Source organism: Delphinapterus leucas, chromosome 18 (assembly GCF_059928025.1).
Source record: "Delphinapterus leucas isolate spDelLeu-1000000601 "Yukka" chromosome 18, BTC_Dleu_Yukka2, whole genome shotgun sequence".
NCBI lineage: Eukaryota > Metazoa > Chordata > Mammalia > Artiodactyla > Monodontidae > Delphinapterus > Delphinapterus leucas.
Window position 1 is genome coordinate 70,520,520 of NC_143146.1, and position 27,984 is coordinate 70,548,503.

The following is a 27,984-nucleotide window of genomic DNA, read 5'->3' on the forward strand; positions in this document are numbered from 1 at the left end:
ACCACAGAGATCTGCATTATGTAAGACTTTTTTTCAGAGAGATTGTGATTCAGTTTCTTTTCTACAAATCATGGAGAATCATCTTTAAGGTAAGGTGAAAATCATCAGAAGAGTATGTTGACAGCAATGTCCAGAAAGTCTTTAAAATAAGTGAATAGTTGTACCTATGGTAACATTAAAAAAATCTTGGGTCAGGCTCTGTTGCAGGGTACTTCTAGAAAATTACTACTTATGATTTAGTTGGTGCATGTTAGGAAAGCAAGTTATATTTGTTAATCTAAGAAGTATGAGTAGGAAGACCATAGAGATTAGATTGTTACGTGTCTCCATGACCCTGTTTTTTGAGTGGGGTGAAGAATAGATGGGTTTTGGTGAAAGAACAAAAACTTACTACTTTTTCCTGATCGTTATGGGTCTATTTCAGAATTTTAAGGATGACAACCTAATGATAGGTTATGGACAATTAGAGCTCTTGTTCGTCTCTGATTTCTCTCCTTGATCCCAGTGAGCACTGGGTGAGGGTCACAGTCTGTGGTGTCCACTTCAAGAGGTTACAGAGGCCTCCTGCTCCCAGGGTCACTGTACTGCCTCACAACCTCACTGGCTGCCATTCATGAACACATATGAGTGTGGCACCCCACACACAAAACTATAAATGTGTCAACGGCAAAAATCTTCATTAAGCAGAAATAAAACCTGTGGTCAATATGTATTTTTTTCTTTTAGTCTAAAGAGAATATTAACCGAGATTACATCACAAAAACTTTAAATGTATTTACAGAGTGAATAAGTTACACAGATAAACTTTGAATATGTTTCTAATGTGCAACAGGTTTACATGCACACAGCTAACACTTGACAGCATTAAGTTTAAAGAGAAAACTTAAGAATGGCCCTTTACATATATATTACAAATAAAATGACATTTCTTAAGAAACAAAGTGACAACTCATATTTTGCCGTTATGATTCTACTTCCAGCTATCCAAACGGATATTAAAATATGCATGCGTAACAGGTGGAAAGACTTGGAATTTATAATGTTGAATGTCTTTAACTTTTTTCTACAAAATGGCCAAGTTGGTTAAAATTAACACTCATTATTCTGTAGTATAAATATGCTCATAAAAGCAACCTTATAGTAAAAAGCAGCCAAGATCCTTTAAAAAAAGGTCTCTCTGGACCATTTTTGGTGCGAGGGTCCTAATCACAGACCCCTGCAAAGAGATCCAGGGCTTTCGAAACAGTAGCCTAGCAACATAAGAAAGGTACTTCATAGCAGCTCCTTTTAGATACAGTAATTGTATTCAAATTTCAGTGTACATTAAATTGTCCATTTACAATTCCCTTTTCACATATACAGGCTGTCAGCTTTTGACCGTCTTACAATTTTCAGTGGCCAGCTTCATTCTGCCTGCCCCTTCCTCAGCCCACCAAAAAAAGAAAAAAAAAAGAAAAGGAAAGAATGTACAAGTTTTAGAATAAAAAATATTTTTAGCGAAGAAAACATTGCACTTTTGCCAATCTAAAATTGTTTCTAGAAAGGAAGGTACTGTTCAGAGTAGTCGGCTTTGGTATGCAATGGAAGTCACATCTTCAGTAGTGAGTTGCATTTGCTCAGTAAAATAACACATTTGTGCCACACAGCATGACGGATGGAGGTTGTTCCAGAATGTCCTATGCTACCTTGGTTCTTATAGTATTGCTACACGTGGGAAGTTCTGCCATCCTCTTTAGAAAAAGTCCTACAGGTAACAAGAGGGAGAACAGTCTGACCAAGCCTTTTGAAGGCCGAGAAGACACTGAATGACGTCACCCCAGCATGGCAGCACCCCCAGCTTGGCACCCATGGGGGACGGAAGGCTCCTGTCAGAGACTAGTGCCGGAAACACTGGAGTCTGGAAGGAAAGCGGTGAGGACCCGGTAGCTCTGGGCCCTGCGGATCATGTCCCGGATCTCCATGTTCAGCTCCATCAGCTTGGTGCAGATCTCGGTCAGGCTCTGGTTAGACCCCACCAGTGCGTAAGTACCTGTTTGTCCCAGAGTTTGATGACGGAAATAAATATTCAGTAGTGTCTGGACCTCATCGTCAGAACTGCTTCCAAAGATGTCATTGGGCCACAGACTTCTGCAGTCAGAAAAGAAGAGCAGATTAGAGGCACTATTATTCACAAGTTTGAGAGGTTATGAGTCTTTATTAGTATAAGAAAATTGCCCTTTTAATACAAAAGCTTTTGTTGAGTTATAATTCACAAACTGTACAATTCAGCTATCTAAAATATATAGTTCTGTGGCTTTTTTAGTAATATTCAGAGTTGTGCAGACATCACATGATCAGTTTTAGAATATTGAATATTATTGGTTTTGATAAAATATCTAAAGTAAAAAAATATCAGAATGGAATCCCATAATCTTAAAATATTTATTTGCTATAGCATTCTGGTTACAATGAATGTGAATATACTATCAAAATGTAGGGAGAAAAAACCCAAAGAGGCTACATTCAAATAATTAGTTTTAAAATTATGTTGGCATATACTTTAAAGTGTTTGAACATTTTAGAGATGACCAGAACCAAAACCAACACTTCAAACAATAAGTCCTGAAATCTGATGTTTCTGGCATGGTAATGGGAAGGATCTGAGAAGGGTTTATATAAACATCTCGGTGTTCCTTCCGTAGTGATTTAGTCCCCAACCATGACAAAGTAACTATTAGGCATGCATTTCCTTTAACCGTCTCTAAATAGAAATAGTAGCGTCACCTGCATTCCCGGATTTGCCGTAAAGCCTTGCCAAGTTCGTTGTTTTTCAAGCACTCGAGCATGGACTGGATGGCTGCTTCAGTGGACGTGAAGGTCGGCTCAGACCACGCCCCCTCTATGTAGAGAGGGTCGGCTGTGATGGCTGCAGTAGCCTCCTTCAGGTTTTTCTTTAGGTCACTCAGTTCCCTGGACATATTTAGCAGCTGTTAAAAACAAAATGTATTTTTACTGTATTTAGTTGCAGGCTGGATTTTACATCCCCAAAATAAAAAAAAATTTCACTGTATGAGGTCTGGTTAAGCAGAAGCTTAATATCTTGGTAAACTAAAATAGGACAGATGAAACCGTACTGCGTGGTATATGTAGGGTTATGGGGCTGAATGCGTTGTATTCAACTATATCAACAGCTGGGATGCTCTCCTTATATAAAAGATTGACTCCTTTTAAAATGTTATCTATTTAAGCAGAAGGGCATACGTAGAAGTAAAATGCACAAGAGAACAGGCTCGGTAGTTGGATAAAGCTGGGTTTATTAGATGCCAGTTCTGCATTCTTGACTACTGCATAGTCAAGTAAACAAACTTTTGCATGCCTTAGTTTTATCATCTGTGAGATGGAAGATATTACCCACCTCTCAGGTTATTTTAAAGATTAAACAGCTTGGCACAAAAGTGCCCAATAAATTTAATTATGAACACAGATGCTGAATAAACTTTTCTCCCTACTCCTATGCCACGGGAAAGATGAAAGACATAATTTTAAGAGGGAGGAGGAAAAATCTCAATGTAATGTTAGTATTCATGTTACAAGTAAGAGATATTTTCCCTCAGAATTACTGGAACCAAAAGATTCTGAGTTGTTAAAAAGTAAATCATAAAGACAACCTATGTCACTTCTTAGTGCCTCCAAAGTGTACAGTGGAAGACAGCTCTTTTGCAGTTTGACCTCAAGAGCATTTAAAAGAAACTGAGATGAATTTAAACGTTTTTTGTTTCCCTTTGTCATGTAAGCTGAGGATGCCCAGTTTCTTTGAAAGGTTGACTTACCCAGCATCTTTACCTGTTTTCATTCCCAGCCTGCTCACTGTACAAGGTATAGAACTGAAGCCCTCAAGGACTGTCTTCACACAGATGCCGATTAAATACAACTCTGTACTCCAGCCCCACGTTCAAATTTCAAGGAGGTAATCCTTTTACATAAGTTGTTAGAGTGTCTTAGACATATAGTTTTTTTTTTTTTTTGCGGTATGCGGGCCTCTCACCGTTGTGGCCTCTCCCGCCGCAGAGCACAGGCTCCGGATGCGCGGGCTCAGCGGCCATGGCTCACGGGCACAGCCGCTCTGCGGCATGTGGGATCTTCCCGGACCAGGGCACGAACCCGAGTCCCCTGCATCGGCAAGTGGACTCTCAACCACTGCGCCACCAGGGAAGCCCAGACATATAGTTTTTAAGTGTGAAAGTGAATTTCCTATTTTAAATCTAGGTAAGTTTTTTTTTTTTTTTTTTTTTTGGTGGTACGCAGGCCTCTCACTGTTGTGATCTCTCCCGTTGCAGAGCACAGGCTATGGACGTGCAGGCTCAGCGGCCATTGCTCACGGGCCCAGCTGCTCTGCGGCATGTGGGATCTTCCTGGACTGGGGCACGAACCCATGTCCCCTGCATCGGCAGGCAGACTCTCAACCACTGCGCCACCAGGGAAGCCCTAGGTAAGTTTTAAATTATGTGTGTGTAAAGTATTTAAAACTTACCTAGATTTAAAATAATTAAGGAAAAATTCACTTTAAATTTATTAGATTTAAAATAATTATATACACACACACAGTATGAAACATGTAATTTACTACTCTTAAGTGAAACGTGAATTACTTTTTTAATATGGAAAATGACATGTGAATTGCATGTGCATTGTCCTCTTTTTGGAGCAGAGAATGGACTCTGAGGGTTTGGTTCCTACTTTCCAGAAGAGTAAAGCTTATCTTGACAATGGGGCAAATCCCAGTCATCAACTGTCTTTTCTTTTATCTGATAATTTGTGATTCTGTGGAGGAAAACTCATTTGTGAAGAGCTCTTCATAAACAAAGATGTCTGACTCCTGTCTCCCTTGAAATTGGGATCTGTGAAAGGACAGTTGACCCTTGAGCAACTCGGGGTTAGAGGCACGGTCTAACTTCTGGTTCCACCCCCCCCGCCCCCCGCCCCTAGAACTTAACTACTAACAGCCCCCTGTTGACCGGAAGCCTTACTGATAACACACAGTCCATTAATACATATTTTGTATGTTATATGTAAGTCTACATATATTTTATGTAGTCACGACATATCTATTTCTAGGTATGTTTGCGAGATTTTTCAAATTTCCAATATATTTATTGAAAAAATCCACATAGGTAAGTGGACTCACAGTTCAAACTCATGTTGTTCAAGGGTGAACTGTATATTTAAAAACTATAGTCACTTTTCCTTTTTTCCACACTGAGTAATAATTATGGTTAAATGGCTGTCATTCTGTCTCCTCCTCCCCTACCCCCAACTCAGACATTAGGTTTCTAGGCTCCATCCTCACTCCGCTGCTTGCAATGGGATTGTTTCATGGACTCATGACTGTTCCCTGACAGCACATCTGCACCTTTAGCAGCCTATCCTTGTATTTAACTACATGCAAGATGGGATCTAGCAGGCAGAGTCGGTCACTGACGAGCAGGCAGGAGCTGTGGATGTACAATTGTGTCAGGCCTCCTCCGACATCCCTGTCTTAGCTGTGGCACTGTGGTTACATAGTTCATCTGAGAGGGGACCTGAGCATCGTCCCCCACTCCTCCCCCCACAACCCCATCAGTTTCAGTGACCTTTTGTCCTAAAATATCTCCCACGTTTCCTCCCTCTCCTTACCTAGCACTTCTGTCCTAGTTCAAACTCTCACCTCTCATCTGAGCTATTTCAGCGGCCTCATAACTGACTGGTCTGTCTGTCTCCAGTCTAGTTGTCACCAAATCCACCCTCCACATCCCTGCCCTGAAGATCTAACTAAAATACTCACAGGTGAAGAGTCTTGCGTGATCTCACCTTACTTATCTCTTCCGCCTTGGTCCATCGTTCCTTTTGGTTTGCATTTTATAGTCTAGCAATCCTCAGTTGCCTGTACTTGTATTCCTATCTCTTTCTCACTACCATGTTTATGCCCACGCTGTTGTTTCTTACTGGAACATTCCTCCTTACCCCCCACTTCATCTCTCTAATTCTAACTCATCCTTTAAGAATCAGGTGTGATCTCCTCCAGAAAGTTTCCTCTTTCAACCTCCTTGTCTCCAGCTGAACTAGGCACTCACCCTCTGAGCTTCCACAATATCCAGTGTACACCACCATTATTTCATCTACTACACTGCAGTAGTATTTTTTCAAGTCTAGGAAAAATTTGGCTCACTCAGAAGCTGTATGCTCAAGTTACTTTACCTTTTACATTAAAAGTATTAATGCATCCGGATGCTAAGCAGAGCAGGGAAGCTGAAGAGAGTCAAACATCATGCAGTTATTTCCTTCTTACCTCAATGTAGGATCAAGTATGAACAGCTAGAGGTCAGAAAAACCGTAACACAAGGAACTTTTTCAAATAAGGATCCCCAGACACAGGACCAGGGGGAGGCAAGTGAGGCCCTCGGCACAGCATTCAGGGAGGGGCTCACCTTGAAGGTCGTCCTTGTATTTTGTGTCCAGGTATGTCACTTGCCTCACCCTAGTCCTGGCACTGCCACATGAGCATGGAAATAAATATAAGACACTGGTATTTAAGACTTGTGCTTGAGTGAAAGGATTATGTGGGAATAAAATCACTTGGACATTTATAAACTGGCAGGAGGGAGAACAAAAGGAAAGCAGTGATACTCATGGCAGGACCTGGGGTCGGGAGTGGGCAGGCTCACCTCTGGCATGGAGCTGACTTCGTGCACCTGGCCGATGAGCTTACAGTACGACTGAAAAAGCAGCAGCAGCTGGAAGTGTAGCTTATACAACCTCTGACACAGTTCCAGTTGCTAAAGAGAGAATTTGCATGGGAAGAAAGAGTTATTAAGGATCATTCTTGTATAGTAAGTGAAATCTTAGTGGAGACTAATGCACCATTTTTTTTTTAAATCAGGGAACCATAACTAGTTGTTACCATTCTAAATAAAACAGAACAATAAATCCAATCAATGACTATCAGTGAGAAATTCACTGTGTAATATAGAATAAAACAGCTCCTGGAGGATGACTAATTAGAAAGTAGTAGTGGCTAGCTATAAAGGGACTTAGTGAACCGCCAAATTTCCATTATATTCGCCAATTAAATTACAGGTTTAATATCTACAAATTATAACTGCAGTCTTAATTTTTATAAGCTATACATCTTTGAACACAATTTCTTTTTATTAAAAGTATATTTGAAAGGCACAGCATTAAGTGGTTCTAGGTGTTAAATTTATAAATTCAGCAGACACTTGGGAGATTATTCCTTGTGACAACTCTGGCTGCCATTTAGGGTGTAGGCACTCATCCTAAAGTCTGTGTAAACACAAGAGTCACGTGACTGTCTAAGGTGCTGCATCAGGTTTAATGATGATGCTTCTACTCAGTGCGCAACAAATTTGTTGAATTAAAGAGATATAAAAAGGGCCCAAAATGCTTACAAAAAGGAGAAATCATGAAAGCATGCAAAACTTTCTGTGGAAAGAACGTTAAAAAATATGCATACAAAATGGCCCTGGAGCTCTATAGACACCTCTGGAATTGAAAATGTTTTCATTATACAGCTTACATGTACTGTAAGGGAAGAATAAACCATGAGTAATTCCAACACCAATGATCATAGTACTCTTTGAGCTGTATCTGCTCAATGGCCTCTAAACTTTGCCTGTTTTATCCCAAGAAAGGGCTAGCTCCTAGGTAGCAGATGGGATTCTGCTAGAGGAAAAGGACAGCCTTCACTAGATAGAATTTAATGGCTCAGCAGTCACCACTGAAAGTGGGTGAGATATGTGGCTTAAACCAAACACTTCACTGTTCAGTTTTCAAATGTGGTTAAGTAAGGATAAATAGGGCCTTTCTTTCACTAATGGACTATAAAGAACTCAGTAAGAATTGAGAGCCACTGAAGTGACTTAAAATTGTTCCCCCCAAATCAGTTTAAGGAGAGAAATGACAAGAATTTAAATTTAGGTTTTTAGGAAGCATATTCCATTAATAGTATTATTAACATACTCTTGACCCTAATTTTAAAAGTGACTAAAGTTCATGCTAAGACCATGCTGGATGGAGTTTTCTTTCTCCTCTCTCCCTGGCCCTTAGGGGGAAAAAGCAATTCTACTTAGATTTATTTGATCTCTCAATGCTGGTAACCAGCCTAAGTGTAAAGAAGTAGCTACACTCGTTTGCTAACCCAAACTAGATGTTTGGTTGTTTGAGTAACACATTTTATGATAATTGAAACTTGCCTTTGTGGAAACCTTTTCAAAATCTGGTATAAAAGACAACTGCCAGAGACTCTCAGACAAATAAAGTATTGTTTAAAAACAAAATGTTACCTTTCACAATTTAGGGTGAAACCTAGCTATGAAAACTCTGACTTTTCTAAGTGTCAGATAATGGTAGTTATTTCTAAAAATATTCTAGTGATAACATGAGAGTTCATAGCAACATAGGTTTCTACTTTGGGAGGAAAGCAGCCCAGAATGCTAATAAACTACATGTCTCAGTCTACCAAATAAAAGAAAATGAAACAAAAAAGGGAAAACATGCTAAGAGATATAATAGTAACAGTAAAAATAAGATTGTTATGGGTCCATGCCTAAATGGACAAAGAGTAGGAAAGAAAGTTAACTTACTGCAAGAGATTCCATTTGCTACACAGCAAGCATGGCACAGGAAACAAAGGAAAGGAAAGAAAGTACAGGGTCAGTGTAATGCATGCAACAGAAAGCACGGCCCTCTTCTAAGAGCAGAACCGTCAGCCGTCAGCCGTCAGCCATATTAGCATCGCTTGCCCCAACGTGATAAATGGTTGCAAATGTTGTACCCATTCAACATGCACAGCAGTCCAGTTAAAAACAAGCTCTAATGGGAAACATGTCATTGAAAAAACATAATTTGTGATCTTTTAGATTCTCTGGTTAGTTAATTTAGACTTTGTCAGTCTTGGAGACCATAAGTGAAAACTTATATTGCTTGAAGATTTTAGTGTTTAAATGTGAATAGTAACATAGTAAACATAGTAAAACTGTGAGGAGACCAACTGATTAATCTGAAAGAACTACAGCCCCAAACAAATTACACTATTGCTAGGTTAAGGCAGAGTCTTTAATATGTTTGGCTTCATATCTACTACGCTATGACTATCCAATTAGCATAGAATATAATTAACAATCTAAGTGGCATTTTCTTTAGAGTCAGGTTGCCTTCCACGTTGAGAATATTTTACAGGACTGCTAGATATTGTTATTTCAAAGGACTGAACATTGTCTTTATACTCCCAAACAAGTGTGAGATACGACAATTAATCTTGCATTTTAGTTTTTATAATTTTTTCCCCAGTAGACAATTTCTAAAAGTAATCTAGAACTAATGTTAGTCTAGAATATTATAAATTTGTAACTGGGCCATGTTACAGATTACACAACCCGAGGTATTTACTATTTTCAAGAAAACTTTAACTGTGCTAGAAGTTTTTATAACCAAACCTTATGCACTGAAAAACAATGTCACACAAGAAAGGAGTACAGGGCCAGAGTTTTAAGTCTACATATACAGAGTTGCCACTGTGAAGACTTTTTAGAAAACGTCAAATCTGATTGAAACGTTTAGTATGCACCTTAGTACATAACTGCTTCTGCCATGGAATTTACTTTTCAGAAGCATGGAATGAAGCAAGTGCTGAGTAAATTACATGGTCTTATGTGAAGAAAACGGCTATCTTTTTCACTGTTTTCCAAAAGAATGTTGTAATCCCAGGTCATCAAGTCAGTTAAAGAAAAATCTTCTCTGTTCAGTGAAGGCAAATGAGGCTTTTTGACTTGAGCCTGGTACTGAGGAATTTCATTGTCAACGAATTCCTTCCACTCCACGCTCAGGGCACACACTTGTGTTTCTTGGGAGATGGACAGCTTGATGAACACCAGTTCTCAGTGTCCTTCTTACACTCTCCTTTCTAGGTAGGCTAGTCCAAGCTGCATTGATATTTATTACCCCAGAATCTTTTCATAGGCCACAGGCTTGGATGTAGTTTGCATTTAGAGTTCCAAAAAGATAGTGAAAAAAGCCTTTCAAGGAAAATGTTAAAACTCCCCCCCGCCAAATATTTTCCGATATCCAGGTTTTAAAAATAATCCCTTTAGAAGTCTTTATAGATATATCTATGTTTTGGTGATTCAAGATTCTTTTGAAAATGTGGGAATCTGTTTTATTTGGTCACAAGGATTTTCTTCAAGCCCAGTTCCTGTACTCCTGATATGACTTGATTTATATATAAATTGGATTTAGAGGTATGTTTTCTGAAAATGAGAAAAAAAATGTCAAGAAGTCAAGATGTTAAGAATTGATCATAGACAAGGTAGCTTAAAAGCCTAGAATCATCTAGTTCTTATTCATTAACAGTATCATAGGAGGAGCTTCAAGATGGTGGAAGAGTAAGACGCGGAGATCACCTTCCTCCCCACAAATACATCAGAAATACATCTACACGTGGAACAGCTCCTACAGAACACCTACTGAACGCTGGCAGAAGACCTCAGACCTCCCAAAAGGCGAGAAACCCCCCACATACCTGGGTAGGGCAAAAGATAAAAGAATAAACAGAGACAAAAGAATAGGGATGGGACCCGCACCAGTGGGAGGGAGCTGTGAAGGAGGAAAGCTTTCCACACACTAGGAGCCCCTTCGCGGGCGGAGACTGCGGGTGGCGGAGGGGGGAAGCTTCGGAGCCGCGGAGGAGAGCGCAGCAACAGGGGTGCGGGGGGCAAAGCGGAGAGATTCCTGGACGGAGGATCGGTGCCGACCGGCACTCACCAGCGCTCACCAGGCCAAGAGGCTCGTCTGCTCATCCGCTGGGGCGGGCGGGGCTGGGAGCTGAGGCTCGGGCTTCGGAGGTCAGATCCCAGGGAGAGGACTGGGGTTGGCTGTGTGAACACAGCCTGAAGGGGGCTAGTGCACCACGGCTAGCCGGGAGGGAGTCCGGGAAAAGTCTGGAACTGCCTAAGAGGCAAGAGACCATTGTTTCTGGTGCCTGAGGAGAGGGGATTCAGAGCGCCGCTTAAAGGAGCTCCAGAAACGGGCATGAGCCGCGGCTATCAGCGTGGACCCCAGAGACAGGCATGAGACGCTAAGGCTGCTGCTGCTGCCACCAAGAAGCCTGTGTGCGAACACAGGTCACTCTCCACACCTCCCTTCCGGGGAGCCTGTGCAGCCTGCCACTGCCAGGGTCCCAGGATCCAGGGAGAACTTCCCCGGGAAAACACACACTGGCCTCTGTCGCTGCAGGCTCGCCCCGCATCCATACCCCTCCCTCCCCCGGGGCTTAATGAGCCAGAGCCCCCGAATCAGCTGCTCCTTTAACCCCATCCTGTCTGAGCGAAGAACAGACGCCCCCAGGCGACCTACACGCAGAGGCGGGGCCAAATCCAAAACTGAACCCCTGGAGCTGTGCGAACAAAGAAGAGAAAGGGAAATCTCTCCCAGCAGCCTCAGGAGCAGCGGATTAAATCTCCACAATCAACTTGATGTACCCTGCATCTTTGGAATACCTGAATACACAAAGACAAAGAATCAACCCAAATTGAGGAGGTGGACTTTGGAAACAACGATATATATATATTTTTACCTTTTTCTCTTTTCATGAGTGTGTATGTGTACGCTTCTGTGTGTGATTTTGTCTGTATAGCTTTGCTTTTACCATTTCTCCTAGGGTTCTGCCTGTCCATATTATTTTCTTTATTACTTAAAAAATATTTTTTCTTAACTATTTTTTATTTTAATAACTTTATTTTATTTTATTTTGCATTCTTTCTTTCTTTTTCTCCCTTTTATTCTGAGCCATGTGGATGACAGGCTCTTGGTGCTCCAGCCAGGTGTCAGGGCTGTGCCACTGAGGCGTGAGAGCCAAGTTCTGGACACTGGTCCACAAGAGACCTCCAAGCTCCATGTAATATCAAACAGAAAAAATCTCCCAGAGATCTCCATCTCAACGCCAAGACCCAGCTCCACCCAATGACCAGCAAGCTACAGTGCTGGACACACTATGCCAAACAACTAGCAAGACAGGAACACACCCCACCCATTAGCAGAGAGGCTGCCTAAAATCATAATAAGGCCACAGACACCCCAAAACACACCACCAGACGTGGACCTGCCCACCAGAAAGACAAGATCCAGCCTCATCCACCAGAACACAGGCGCTAGTCCCCTCCACCAGGAAGCCTACACAACCCACTGAACCCACCTTAGCCACTGGGGACAGACATCAAAAACAATGGAAACTACGAACCTGCAGCCTGTGAAAAGGAGACCCCAAACACAGTAAGTTAAGCAAAATGTGAAGACAGAGAAACACACAGCAGATGAAGGAACTAGGCAGAAGCCCACCAGACCTAACAAATGAAGAGGAAATAGGCAGTCTACCTGAAAAAGAATTCAGAGCAATGATAGTAAAGATGATCCAAAATCTTGGAAACAGAATGGAGAAAATACAAGAAACGTTTAACAAGGACCTAGAAGAACTAAAGAGCAAACAAACAGTGATGAACAACACAATAAATGAAATTAAAAATTCTCTAGAAGGGATCAATAGCAGAATAACTGAGGCAGAAGAACGGATAAGGGACCTGGAAGATAAAACAGTGGAAATAACTACTGCAGAGCAGAATAAAGAAAAAAGAATGAAAAGAACTGAGGACAGTCTCAGGGACCTTTGGGACAACATTAAACACACCAACATTTGAATTATAGGGGTCCCAGAAGAAGAAGAGAAAAAGAAATGGACTGAGAAAATATTTGAAGAGATTATAGTTGAAAACTTCCCTAATATGGGAAAGGAAAGAGTTAATCAAGTCCAGGAAGCACAGAGAGTCCCATACAGGATAAATCCAAGGAGAAACACACCAAGACACATATTAATCAACCTATCAAAAAATAAATACAAAGAAAAAATATTAAAAGCAGCAAGGAAAAAACAACAAATAACATACAAGGGAATCCCCATAAGGTTAACAGCTTATCTTTCAGCAGAAACTCTGCAAGCCAGAAGGAACTAGCAGGACATATTTAAAGTGATGAAGGAGAAAAACCTACAACCAAGATCACTCTACCCAGCAAGGATCTCATTCAGATTTGATGGAGAAATTAAAACCTTTACAGACAAGCAAAAGCTAAGAGAATTTATCACCACCAAACCAGCTTTACAACAAATGCTAAAGGAACTTTTCTAGGCAGGAAACACAAGAGAAGGAAAAGACCTACAATAATAAACCCAAAACACTTAAGAAAATGGTAATAGGAACATACATATCGATAATTACCTTAAATGTAAATGGAATAGATGCTCCCACCAAAAGACACAGACTGGCTGAATGGATACAAAAACAAGACCCATCTATGTGCTGTCTACAAGAGACCCACTTCAGACCTAGGGACACATACAGACTGAAAGTGAGGGGATGGAAAAAGATATTCCATGCAAATGGAAATCGAAAGAAAGCTGGAGTAGCAATTCTCATATCAGACAAAATAGACTTTAAAATAAAGCCTATTACAAGAGACAAAGGACACTACATATTGATCAAGGGATCGATCCAAGAAGAAGATATAACAATTGTAAATATTTATGCACCCAGAATAGGAGCACCTCAATAGATAAGGCAAATACTAACAGCCATAAAAGGGGAAATCGACAGTAACACAATCATAGAAGGGGACTTTAACATGCCACTTTTACCAATGGACAGATCATCCAAAATGAAAATAAATAAGGCGATACAAGCTTTAAATGATACATTAAACAAGATGGACTTAATTGATATTTATAGGACATTCCATTCAAAAACAACAGAATCCACTTTCTTCTCAAGTGCTCATGGAACATTCTCCAGGATAGATCATATCCTGGGTCACAAATCAAGCCTTGGTAAATTTAAGAAAATTAAAATCGTATCAAGTATCTTTTCCGACCACAATGCTATGAGACTAGATATCAATTACAGGAAAAAATCTGAAAGAAATACAAACACATGGAGGTTAAACAACACACTACTTAATAACCAAGAGATCACTGAAGAAATCAAAGAGGAAATCAAAAAATACCTAGAAACAAATGACAATGAAAACACAATGACCCAAAACCTATGGGACGCAGCAAAAGCAGTTCTAAGAGGGAAGTTTATAGCAATACAGTCCTACCTTAGGAAACAAGAAACATCTCAAACAACCTAACCTTACACCTAAAGCAATTAGAGAAAGAACAAAAAAACCCTAAAGTTAGCAGAAGGAAAGAAATCATAAAGATCAGATCAGAAATAAATGAAAAAGAAATGTAGGAAACGACAGCAAAGATCAATAAAACTAAAAGCTGGTTCTTTGAGAAGATAAACAAAATTGATAAACCATTAGCCAGACTTCTCAAGAAAAAGAGGACTCAAATCAATAGAATTAGAAATGAAAAAGGAGAAGTAACAACTGACACTGCAGAGATACAAAGGATCACGAGAGATTACTACAAGCAACTCTATGCCAATGAAATGGACAACCTGGAAGAAATGGACAAATTCTTAGAAATGCACAACCTGCCAAGACTGAATCAGGAAGAAACAGAAAATATGAACAGACCAATCACAAGCACTGAAATTGAAACTGTGATTAAAAATCTTGCAACAAACAAAAGCCCAGGACCAGATGGCTTCACAGGCAAATTCTATCAAACATTTAGAGAAGAGCTAACACCTATCCTTCTCAAACTCTTCCAAAATATAGCGGAGGGTGGAACACTCCCAAACGCATTCTACGGGGTCACCATCACCCTGATACCAAAACCAGACAAAGATGTCACAAAGAAAGAAAACTATAGGCTAGTATCACTGATGAACATAGATGCAAAAATCCTGAACAAAATACTAGCAAACAGAATCCAACAGCACATTAAAAGGATCATACAGCATGATCAAGTGTGGTTTATTCCAGGAAAGCAAGGGTTCTTCAGTATACGCAGATCAATCAACGTGATACACCAGAGTAACAAGTTGAAGGAGAAAAACCATATGATCATCTCAAGAGATGCAGAGAAAGCTTTCGACAAAATTCAACACCCATTTATGATAAAAACCTTCCAGAAAGTAGGCATAGAGGGAACTTTCCTCAACATGATAAAGGCCATATATGACAAACCCACAGCCAACATCGTCCTCAATGGTGAAAAACTGAAACCATTTCCACTAAGATCAGGAACAAGACAAGGTTGCCCACTCTAACCACTACTATTCAATATTGTTTTGGAAGTTTTAGCCACAGCAATCAGACAAGAGGCAGAAATAAAGGAATCCAAATCGGAAAAGAAGTAAAAGCTGTCACTGTCTGCAGATGACATGATCCTCTACATAGAGAATCCTAATGATGCTACCAGAAAACTACTACAGCTAATCAATGAGTCTGTTAAAGTAGCGGGATACAAAATTAATGCCCAGAAATCTCTTGCATTCCTATACAGTAATGATGAAAAATCTGAAAGTGAAATTAAGAAAACACTCCCATTTAACATTGCAACACAAAGAAAAAATATCTAGGAATAAACCTTCCTAAGGAGACAAAAGACCTGTATGCAGAAAATTATAAGACACTGATGAAAGAAATTAAAGATGATACAAATAGATGGAGAGATATACCATGTTCTTGGATTGGAAGAATCAACATTGTGAAAATGACTATACTACCCAAAGCAATCTACAGATTCAATGCAATCCCTATCAAACTACCACTGGCATTTTTCACAGAACTAGAACAAAATATTTCACAATTTGTATGGAAGCACAAAAGACCCCGAATAGCCAAAGCAATATTGAGAAAGAAAAACGGAGCTGGAGGAATCAGGCTCCCTGACTTCAGACTATACTGCAAAGCTACAGTAATCAAGACAGTATGGTACTGGCATAAAAACAGAAATATGCATCAATGGAACAGGATAGAAAGCCCAGAGATAAAGCCACGCACATATGGTCACCTTATCTTTGATAAAGTAGGCAAGAATATACAGTGGAGAAAAGACAGCCTCTTCAATAAGTGGTGCTGGGAAAACTGGACAGCTACATGTAAAAGAATGAAATTAGAACATTCTCTAACACCACACACACAAAAAAACTCAAAATGGATTAAAGACCTAAATGTAAGGCCAGACACCATCAAACTCTTAGAGGAAAACATAGGCAGAACACTCTATGACATAAATCACAGCAAGATCCTTTTTGGCCCACCTCCTAGAGAAATGGAAATAAAAACAAAAATAAACAAATGGGACTTAATGAAACTTCAAAGCTTTTGCACAGCCAAGGAAACCATAAACAAGACCAAAAGACAACCCTCAGAATGGGAGAAAATATTTGCAAATGAAGCAACTGACAAAGGATTAATCTCCAAAAGATACAAGCAACTCATACAGCTCAATATCAAAAAAACAAACAACCCAATCCAAAAATGGGCAGAAGACCTAAACAGACATTCCTCCAAAGAAGATATACAGATTGCCAACAAACACATGAAAGAATGCTCAACATCATTAATCGTTAGAGATATGCAAATCAAAACTACAATGAGATATCATCTCACATCAGTCAGAATGGCCATCATCAAAAAATCTACAAACAATAAATGCTGGAGAGGGTGTGTAGAAAAGGGAACCCTCTTGCACCATTGGGGGGAATGTAAATTGATACAGCCACTATGGAGAACATTATGGAGATTCCTTAAAAAACTAAAAATAGAACTACCATACGACCCAGCAATCCCACTACTGGGCATATACCCTGAGAAAACCATATTTCAAAAAGAGTCATGTACCAAAATGTTCATTGCAGCTCTATTTACAATAGCCAGGACATGGAAGCAACCTAAGTGTCCATCAACAGATGAATGGATAAAGGAGATGTGGCACATATATATAATGGAATGTTACTCAGCCATAAATAGGAACGAAACTGAGTTATTTGTAGTGAGGTGGATGGACCTAGAGACTATCATACAGAGTGAAGTAAGTCAGAAAGAGAAGAACAACTACCGTATGCTAACACATATATATGGAATCTAAAAAAGAAAAAAAAAGGGTCAGAAGAACCTAGGGGCAAGACGTGAATAAAGATGCAGACCTACTAGAGAATGGACTTGAGGATACAGGGAGTGGGAAGGGTAAGCTGGGACAAAGTGATAGAGTGGCATAGACATATATATGCTACCAAACAAAATAGATAGCTAGTGGGAGGCAGCCACATAGCACAGGGAGATCAGCTTGGTGCTTTCTGACAACCTAGAGGGGTGGGATAGGGAGGGGGGGAGGGAGGGAGACGCAAGTGGGAAGAGATATGGGGACATATGTATATGTGTGTCTGATTCACTTTGTTATAAAGCAGAGGCTGACACACCATTGTAAAGCAATTATACTCCAATAAAGATGTTAAAAAAAAAAGCATAGCCACTCTTGTTTCTCTGTATTCTGCTCTGAAGCCAGTTCTTTGCTTATGACGTAGCCAGTTAGGTAAAAATCTGAGAGATTTTCGACATCAGAAGATAAGTCACAGTATACTATACTATATTAACTATAATTTTCATCATGCTTAATCTCTGAAAGTCACTGGTTTAAACTAAATTGGATAAAATTTAGAAAATCTAGCCAATTGTTGAAGCTTTCCTACTCAGTATTACATAGATTCATGTAATCTCCTAAGCAGGTGGGTACAATACGTACTCACCTGGTGCTAAAATCACTTGGCTCTGGCAGATTCATGACTATTGCATTATATTTGTTGAGTAGGTTTTTGGACCTTGGTCATGAATATCTTTCAAAGATTTGAAAGATAAATACCTTTAAGCCTCTAATACAGATTACACACTCTGACGTATTTACTATTGTCAAGAAAACTTTCGTTTCAGCAGACATTTCCTTACTCAGTCTAGAGAAGAGATTCCTTATAGCAAAGGACTGATTGACTGTATCCGAAGGATAATGTTTAATGGGTTACAGTTTAGCTGGAGAAACATCTCGTCTTGTTCAACATTTAGCTTTTTGTTCAATTTGTAGAAGAACAGAGGTTGCAGCCTTCTCTCGTTCTTGGTTAGACAGGGATAGGAAATACACAGCTAAGAGGGTTACTGTCCAAGACGACTCTAAGATGGTCTGAATGTAATAAGAAAATGTATTGCGGCTACATGTAAACTCTTGTACTTGAGTCCAAAGAGTCGAATGTTCAATTAGTGCTCAGAAATAGCTGTGGAATTAAGAGTGCGTCAACTAAAATCACTTATGGCAAATGAAGTGGCAACCTCTCTAGCTTCCCCAGGGCCAGCCCTGCAGAACCGGGGAGGTGAGCTGTGCTAATTCGCCGTAGGGTCGAGGCCGATGCCACTGCCTGGAGAGCCCAGAGCTGAGATGCTTCACCGTGTCCTACGTTTCCGTGAACTTAAACTCCCTGGCAGCAGCCGCTCCAGGATGAACTCCGCGGGCGACAGGAGAGGTCACCGCAAACCACAATCCTTATTTAGAGGTGCTGGCTTTAAGTCATGAAGAGACCTGTCTCGCTGGGTGTGTGCAGGCGGAGAAGACACTGGTACAGCAGCGTCTGCCAAGGAGCTGCCCTCACGACAGGCGCGACTCACACGCCCGCCTTGTTCTACATCTTATTTGCTGTGCGCCGTGCCTCATTCTAGGAGAACGGGTATTGTAGTCACCAAGTAGCCTAAATTACTGACTAATCCTGTCTTAACAAAAGAAGCCTTCCCTCCAAAATACTTCCCATGTATTAGAAGCACTTTTCTCAGGAACACTGTTCTGTTGTTTTGTACACACGCTACAACGACTCCTCCAAGGTCCCCTCAGGGAGTGAGGCCAGCACACGGGCCCTAGCATCTTATATACGCAGAGATTGTTCTCACTGCGGCAAAGAGGAACACTCCTGTTTTTCTTGAAAGGCACAGTTCTATTTAGCTTTCACTTCCCCATTGTGGGGCCTTAGGTGCAAAGGCACATGTTTCTATTATAAAGACAAGAACATCCTGATGACTGGCACCTGGCTCTTGCCGGCAGGGTCGGGAACTCTGTGCACAGTGGACGGTGGAGAGCCGACCAGCCCAAGGTCGCTGCTGCCACTTTAGGAGGGCAGGCCTGGTGTTGCTACCTCTTTTTTCTCTTTTTTCAAGAGATGCCAGGAATGCTGTTTTGAGTGTACGTGTGAACAATTTTAAGTTTAAACTGTTGGGTCCAATTTAAATTGTGCAAGCTGAATAAAACATGTCTGAATTGGTTACAGCTTACAGGCTACCCGTGTGTAACCTTTCCTCATTACCTTGATGTCTACAACTTCATGTTGAGAATAGAAGAAAAATCAGAAACTAAACATTCAGCATCCAACAAAGAGCTATATTCTGTTCCACAAACAATTCCACACCAATTTCTCACTTACGTTACCAGTTAAGAATGACTAGAAATCAGCTAGTGGCAAAGACCAGACCGGTTGGGGTAGGGCTTGGGGTGGGAACACTTCACACGCCTATCTGTACTTGGTCACCATCTCTGGCCGACTGACATCTCTAACTGCTCAAGAGTTTGCTAGGTTTAGTAAGGTAAGTACTATTCCATAAAGTCCACGCTTCTCTGAAATAGAATACACACGTGGAATAAGTTTTGGCATGTTGACTTCGCAATTTATATCCAGACATAGATTCTTCAAGTTAAAGCTCACTTCCTATCTCCCCCTTCCACTTGTCCCCATGCAAAGGGTGCTCAGAATAATTGGCAACTTCAAACTATTCCAGAAGATAGAGAATCTGACTTAAAAAAGAGAGCTGGAGTGAATCAATGGAGGGTAAGCAGTGCTCTGAGGTCAAACATCTGTTGGGTTTTGTTTTGGGATGGAAGCCAAATGATAGCTCTAATCAGAAAAATAATCTCTCTTCCAACTCTGGATATAAGATCAATATTGAGATGGACTGACACTGTCATTTCTCCTCAAGGCCCACCCTGGAAACGATTTCTCATCCTCTGAAGGATGCACACTCTAACGGGCTTTTCTAGGTGTGACAATGTAATTACAAGGTGACCTCTCTGCCTAGACCCATCAGCAGCCCCCTAACTTGTCTTCCCAAATCCACGCTTGCCCACTTCAGTCCATTTCCACAGGAGAGTGGGCGAGCCCCACTCTGATCACACCCACCTGTTACAACTTTTAATTGCCCACCATTGCTGTTAAGATAAGCACCCAAAGCCCTGCAGGGTCTGGCTTGTGCAGCTTCTTCAGACTCAGACTTTTCTCCCTGTCACTGTCGACACGCCCAGCCCCACAGGCTCTCGTTAGTCCTTGGAAAGGGGCAGGTTCCCTCCTGCCTCGGGGCCTTCACACACCCACCCCTCTGCACTCTAGCTCAGAGCCGAGATCTCCACTTAGATGGCACTTTGTGGAGAAGCCATCCCAGACCTGCCCTCCTGGTAGGCCAGGTTCTCTTCTGTATTCTTTCATAGCTTTACTGTTCCTTCCTTTCCTTAAGGGCATTTGTCACGGTTTACACGTGTATGACTGTTGGTTAACGTCCATCTCCCTGAACAGATCAGAAGCTCCACCCGGGGCAGAATTCACTGTTGTACCCACCACGGGGGTCACAGGAGTAACTGCAGAACTGAATGATCTTAATCTGTTCACACTTTTCTGCCCAGTTTCCTTTACAATATGACATACGTTTATAAGCCAGCTGGTCTGAGGTGTGTAGTTAAAGCAATTCTAAATGAGGAAAAAAAAAGTCTGAGTGATTGCTGAAAGGTCAACAAAGACTTTCTTCATTGAAGGAACTAAGTGGTTCAGTGAAGAATTAATGACATTTGGTTTTACATTCTGAATGAAGAATAGATTTATTAGGAAATGGTTAGTATAGTTAGTGTCGAGCAGAAAGGTTATTTTTATACTTCTACTTTTCCAAAAAGAAGACCGCCCCGTCCGAAATCCCATCAACACAGTCATGCTTGGCGCCAATGTCATTCTTTCTTACTCTAGAGGTGTCATGTGAATGTATGGGATGACTCATTCTGCCTCTTCCTTTTTCAAGTTCCACGCTTCTTGGGTAGATCAACACCAACACACAAAGTCAGAGCACAGAAAAGATAAACTCTAACAGGCTTTTATTACCTTTTCTTCTGAGTCCCCTGGTTGACAGGTAATTACTCCATCTCTTGATCCTCCTGCAAATGTTGCCTTACAGTTTGCAAGCCACTGTTGTCAGAAAGAGATACAGACATGGGTAAATTCAGTGATGTCCTAAGAATGTTTTTACAATCAATTCTGTCAGGAAAAATAGATTAAGCTTCTAATCACAGTAAAATAAAATTTTTATATAACGACTGTTTGAAAACTTTTTGGTTAAAGATTAATAATTTGAAATTAAAATATCTGCTTAGATGGGTTCAGTGATGGTCATTTAAAAATTTCAACATTTATCATTTCAGTGTTGTGATGTATCACCCTGAAGAATGGTTTCACCAGGCCACTCCAAATTTATGTATAGATTAAATTCACATATGGTTAGAAACCTTTCATACGACTGAGGTTAGGAGACAGGTCCAACACTTCCTCGCAGGCTGGGTCATCCTGCACAATGCACCCTGACTCACGGCACACCTTCTTCTCTGTTATTTTGAGGTGGCTTCTGGGAGGAAGGTCTATTTCACTGTAAGAAAGGCTACTATAGTAATAGCCCAGCTATTTAAAGATTCTGTCGGTCTTAAGTATCTGGAATAGTAACTAGTATAGATGTGAAAGGAACCTTTGGGCAGCAAACAATAAGCACTGAAGAACGGAAACTCACACTTGACATCAAAAGACTGGCTCGTTCACCAACCAGAATGAAAGGATTACTTTTATTAACTGATGACCGAGAAGCTGGAAATCAATGACAGCGAAAGAGCCACAGAAATAGAAGACAAAGGGAATTGTTGCAGTAGAATGTCAGAACTCTCTTTGACAGGTCATGAGATAACAACAACAAGAAACAAAAACCCAGTAACTTTAGAATGAATATCTTCTATGTATGATGCACTTGTGCTGGGCAGTTTACATATATTATTTCTATTTTAAAGGCAATATCGTGTTGTGGTTACGAGCATGGACCTTTGAATCCCACAGACCTGGGTTTTAATACCGCTATGCTACCTCCTAGCTAATGAGAATAATAATAGCAACTCCCAGGGTAGTTGTAAGCATTACATGATTTAAGTTAAGAGATGTAACTCTTATCAGGTTGTTGGATACATAGAAAGGACTCAGGAAATGACAGCTGCTATGACTGTTATAATCGTTATGTTCTTACAACAGTTCTGCAAATTACTATTATCACTGTCTTATAGATGATGAATCTGAGATGAGGGGAGGTAACTTACCCAAGGTCACTAACCCTTCAGTAACTGAGCTGCAATTTGAACTCAAGTCCATCTGACTTAAAAATCCATGCTCTTTTTACAGTGACTGGTATATGATAGGAAGTGCTCCATGGAAATTACACATGGAAGTTGTTGGAAATCAGGGGGTTTGCATGGATGGTTTCTGAATCACTTCTGGCTCTAACATTTTACAATTTACATCTTTGAAGGAAGAAAAAAGTAAAGAGCAGGAGCCGAGGCCAAGAGAAACCACGGAGACGGAGAAGCAGCTACCGAGAATGGTTAAAAGGAGAAGAGAGGGCTTCCCTGGTGGCGCAGTGGTTGAAAGTCCGCCTGCCGATGCAGGGGACACGGGTTCGTGTCCCGGTCTGGGAGGATCCCACGTGCTGCGGAGCGGCTGGGCCCATGAGCCATGGCCACTGATCCTGCGCGTCTGGAGCCTGTGCTCCACAACGGGAGAGGCCACAGCAATGAGAGGCCCGCGTACCGCAAAAAAAAAAAAAAAAAAGGAGGAGAGAGATGAGATCCGTCTCAACCAGTTTTGGGTGAGGCCAAACACTGGAAGGAAGTAATTAACAATTTTAAATTTCTGAGAAAAGAAAAGTTGTTGATAAACTGACATATTAAGCAGATACCCACTTTCCCCAATTTCTTGGTAGGGAAATTATAGGGCTAAAATCGAAAGCCGAAAAATTTCTCTTTTGTAGGTATAATTTTTATATAATCCATAGTACTGACAGTTCTGCCACCATTAAGCTGGAACTGTAGTCCTTCACAGAAGAATAGATGAAATCTGTCTTCTCCCAAAAGAGCCTCTCTTGGGTAAATCACATCGCCTCCCAAGAGCTCACAGTGGTTGGGTTCATTTGGTTTTAACTAAATGTATATGCACAGAAACATAAAAGCTTACTGAGAGGGTGGCCTCTTTTCTGTTGTTGTAGGTGTCCAAATATTCTTGCAGTTCCAAAACACTGAACTTGAGCTTGTCCAAAAGTCCACAAGAAAGGAGCTAAAGACAGGAAAATAATTTGTATTAAAACAACTTCCAGAGAGACACCTAGACAAAGGCATGGCTATGCAGAGAGAAAAGAGAAGTATATTTAGATGTAAAGTTTGGGGCGGGGGGGTTGGTAGCATCCATCTTAATAAGCTGTGCAGTTTGTAGTTTAGCTCCACTATCCACGGCAATTGCATTGGGTACCGCTCATCCAAATCTGTGAAGATATCCATCTTCCCCGTATCAGTACAGACGGACAAGTCTTAACAAGTATTCCACAGAAGCCCACATTAAGATACAGCATCCATTTTATGCATGGACTCTAGTGTCTTCATCCAGTAATACTCCAAGCAATGTGAAGACAGACCGCCAAATAGGTTTTCAAACTGATTTTGTATTTAATCTGTACTTTAAATCATTAGTATTATATTTATACAGTCACGATTCAGCAGTCAGCCAGGGACTGTTTTAATCACCCTTTAAACCAGCGGTCCCCAACCTTTTAGGCACCAGGGACCAGTTTCATGGAAGACGATTTTTCCGCAGAAGGGGTGGGGTGGGTGGGGGAGGGGTGGTCCAGGCGGTAATGCGAGCCCTGGGGAGCGGCAGATGGAGCATCGTTCGCCCGCCCGCCCACCCACCCGCCGCCTACCTCGGCTCTATGGCCTGGTTCCTAACAGGCTGCGGACTGGCACCGGTCCACGGCCTGGGAGTTGGGGACTCCTGCTTTTAAACTCATCATTTGCAGTTCGGCTGGACGAATCCATCCAGAGGGCATTCAGTCTCTTGGAAGTAGGGAAAGTGGTAACATCGCTGCCTCTGGGGACCCATCCGCCTAGCCAACCTGGCGTCGTGGGGACTGGCTAGGTCCGCTCTGGGGGGTTAGCTCACCATATTCTCAGCCTTCAAAGTCAAGAGTCATCGGAGAGAAGCGACAAGGCCGCGAAGGGAGCACAGAGGGGGCCCTCCTCCTGATCCCCTGCAGTGACTGCCTTGGCTTGGGCTGGCCATGCACAGTCATGCCTGTGCAGGGCCAGGCCTCTGGGACTCACAGCACAACAGAGCACCGCTCGCAAACACTGAGAGTGTCTTTCAAACAAACCACAACACACGTGTGCTTCCCTGAAGTTCCACACCATCAGCTGGGCAGGCCATTTGCCGCGGGAGCAGGCCTGAGATACTCACGGTCTCGGCGTCCACGAAAAGCGTGGGGCACTCGGAGCAGGAGGTGAGCATCTGGGAAGAGCTGACGAACTTGGATCCGATGCCCCGGAGGTTGTCTCCAAGGTAACTGGCCGCATCACAGGTTAGGAAGCAGAACCTTTTCTGAATATTCTGAAAGGCAACATAATTACTATTTGTAAACGGCCACGTTTTAACTTTTGTACTAGAAAAAACTATTCTTTAATCTTCATAAAACTATCAAATGAGCGCAGGTCCTCCATGTAGTGGCAGGGGGGTGATAGGGGCAGAGTGAATGTCTTAAGTCAAGTGAGTAATCACCCAGTGTGAACAACGTTTCTTCCTAAAATGTCATTTCCCAACGCGTGGGTGCTCATATAATCTTTTAAATAAATGCTGCTTTTGCTTTTTGCTGATTGTCAGCACCAGTCAGCAGCCTGAGTCTGCCTAGCGTGTTTGTCAGATGAGTGAGAGTTTCTGAGATTATTTCAATGTGGGTGAGAAGAAAAAGGTCATGAGATATAATCTGTTTCCCAAGATCACAGCTCCCTGAGATAGAGCACTAAAATGGGCCATAAAGCCTCTGACGAATGAAAGAGTAAATTCATGGGACCTGTCTCCCTGTGAGAGCGCCTCCGATTAGGAGTCTGTAACTGTCCGATAGCTTTGCACACATCAACTCATCAATCCTCACAACCAGGTGAAGGAACTGAGGTTAAGAGAGGTTAAAGGACTCAAGGTCATGCAACTAGTAAGTGAAAGAGTAAGGATGAGCTTGACTTCTAAGTTCATATCCCTTCCATAAACCTATAATGCTTCCTAAATGTTACTATTCCCCCTACACTGCCTGAAGAAAAACCATAATTGGGAAGAATCTGACTCACTGGGCCTGTGTCAGTGCCAAAATGAGAACATTTTTAGCCCCAACTTCCAACACACAACATCTTTAACAAAAGGAACAAAATATTTAACCAAAAAGTAATTCTGGTTGTAGGCACTGGCTTTCCCCCAAGAGATGTCGTACCTTTTGAGTTGGAGAATCTAACCCACGAGAAATCCTCTCTGCCCTGTTATGGGGAAATTAGCAGGTCCCCAAAACAGCAGCAGGCTCTTGGTTCCTTACAAGTTATACTAGAAAAATGCCTACCATGTTGCATATTATTTATTTTTTATTTAATACCTCTGAGAATCTTGTTATAATACATAACATACGTATGTCTTTATGGTGTTTTTAGTTTTATGTGCAATTAAAAAAAAAAACTCGACAGAATGTTGCTGCTGAAAGGAACAGGAAATGCCACGTGTCACCAGCTAGTGGAGTGGCAGAGCCGGGAGTAGGATCCAGGTCCTGCAAATAGTTTGGTTTCTTTCCATCTTACTTAAGGATGTGGTGAGATCTGGGCTCATTTTTGTATTAAAAAAATTTTTTTGGCCGTTCTGAGCAGCTTGCAGGATCTTAGTTCCCTGACCAGGGATCGAACCTGTGTCCCCTGCAGTGGCAGCGTGGAGTCCTAACCACTGGACCACCAGGGAAGTCCCTGGGTTTGTTTTTTATTGTACTGAGAAGCTAGATCTTTCAGGGAACTTCAGAGCCACATATGACTTCCATATAAAAATATCATATAATTTGGTGACACTGTATGATCAAATGACAATATTCTAACACAGGAGCAGCAGGAAGGAAATACACTGACTGAGACACTTGGAAAGCCACCCATGCTGGACCTTTAGAAACCATTTCCTTGTTTTTAAAACCAAATTATTTTTGCAATTACCTGCTCTCTACCCCGTCCAAAATCCAACCAAATACAGGGAAACGTGGTGTCCAGACTCACAGGAAAAATGTTAGAAAACAGTAAACAGCCATGGTGAGGACATGACGAAAGATTAACAGACTGCATGTCTGAAATGTGTTTCATTTCCAGCATATTGGATTAATACCGATTTTGCTACCCGTGCTACTCTCAATCACAGAGCATTTGATGGTAGCTGAGAAAGTTCTTAAAGCTAAATGTAATATTAAAAACTGAAATAGGAGGTACACGTTTGTATTATTATTATTGTGGATAAGCTCCTTAGAAATTGGTCCAATACGCTGATGAAAAAAATCCAAACCCCAATGTACCTCCCAGGGCCCAGCCCCACGTCCCAGCTCACATGACAGTCTATTGCCGTAATGGCATTAAGTCAGAAACTGTATGTTTAAGATTTACATTGAAAAGGTTTTTTTTCCCCATTCATTCTTTCTGCATTTACTGAGCAGCTACTGTGTGTGAGCCACTGTGTGCCAGCTGCTGGGGAATCAAAGCAAGACACCATTACCTGCCCTCTCCCGGGAGACAGACACCTAAACAAGTGTGACAAGTATAACAGATACAACTACAATTGGCTCGGGATCCTAAGTGTGTGTGTGGGGGGCAGGTAGAAAGAGGTAAAGGAAGGTGTCATTCACTGAAGTGACAGCCGATCAGGGATTTGCATGTCATTGGGAGCACAGCTGTGGGAAAAGAGGGGATGACAGTTCTCGGCAGAGGGAAAAGTACTGCTCAGGACTATAAAATTGAGCATGAAGGGTCTAGCAACTGTAATAAGAAAAAATTACTACAACAGGCAAACTTAAATATACATTATTAACCATTATTTACAAATTGACTTTAGAACAATATAATAAATTACTTTGCTCCTGAATCCTTAACAATTAAATTTACCTCAAATGGTAGCTTGTGGATAGTTGTTGTTGTTTTAAAATTTCAGTCTGGCTTAATGTTAGGGTGTTTCTGGATTCTTATCTTTCAGCAGCCCATTGTTTTCTGTCTTAAGGCTAACAGTCCCTCCAGCCCCCAGTGCATCTCAGACACCACCTTAGTTTTTGTCCATTCACTTTTCTAACAGGTCTCACGAAAAGTAAATTGAAAACCTTGAGAGACAGCAGCATGAATAACACTCAGAATACTGAGAAACTAGCTCTGAGTACTACTGGTATATACTTCTCCTAAATGGAAGGGCCTCCAGGCTCAAAAACCAAGTTGACTTTTATGTTAACTAAATTATGGCTTCCTGAATTTGAAATCATTTAAAGCAGATGGTCCCAGTTTTTTCATTTTCCACTTTTTATATAATTCCTCATTTCCCTGCCTTTCCCATGGCTCTTCCTGAAGGAGATCAGAGGGCTTCATCCCTCAGTCCAACTACGTTACCTTGCCTCTCTCGTGATATACTCAGCAGAACTCAACCTCTAGAAAAGTTTCACTGGCTGGCACGTTGAAGGACTTCATGTTGGGGAAAGATAAAAGACAAGGAAAAACACAGTGAATTAAAAAGAGGAGAGGTCTAAGCGGAAAGAAGAGGTGGAGGCTGGGCTTGGCAGAAGGTGCCACCCTGTGGTCCTGAAGACCTGGCTGCCTGCCTGGGACTG

The 27,984-nt window shown here is 41.4% G+C and overlaps 1 protein-coding gene across 9 annotated transcripts in view; it reads right to left on the bottom strand.

Annotated features, from left to right (window-relative positions):
* Positions 1 to 694: 694 nt before the first annotated feature.
* The window catches only part of FRY (FRY microtubule binding protein), a 426,510-nt gene continuing 399,220 nt past the window's right edge, over positions 695 to 27,984 (bottom strand). For 5 of the 9 annotated variants that reach the window (XM_089899275.1, XM_089899270.1, XM_022574608.3 and 2 more), the window contains 7 exons: positions 24,573 to 24,722; positions 23,301 to 23,399; positions 21,144 to 21,227; positions 8,619 to 8,636; positions 6,681 to 6,791; positions 2,764 to 2,966; positions 695 to 2,127 (listed from right to left, as the gene is read on the bottom strand). In XM_089899275.1, coding sequence (XP_089755401.1) covers positions 1,869 to 2,127; positions 2,764 to 2,966; positions 6,681 to 6,791; positions 8,619 to 8,636; positions 21,144 to 21,227; positions 23,301 to 23,399; positions 24,573 to 24,722 — 924 coding nt within the window. In that variant the 3' untranslated portion in view covers positions 695 to 1,868. Of the gene's footprint in view, positions 2,128 to 2,763; positions 2,967 to 6,680; positions 6,792 to 8,618; positions 8,637 to 21,143; positions 21,228 to 23,300; positions 23,400 to 24,572; positions 24,723 to 27,984 lie in introns of those variants that run through there. The other 4 variants (XM_089899272.1, XM_022574609.3, XM_022574611.3 and 1 more) reach the window with 2 other exon arrangements.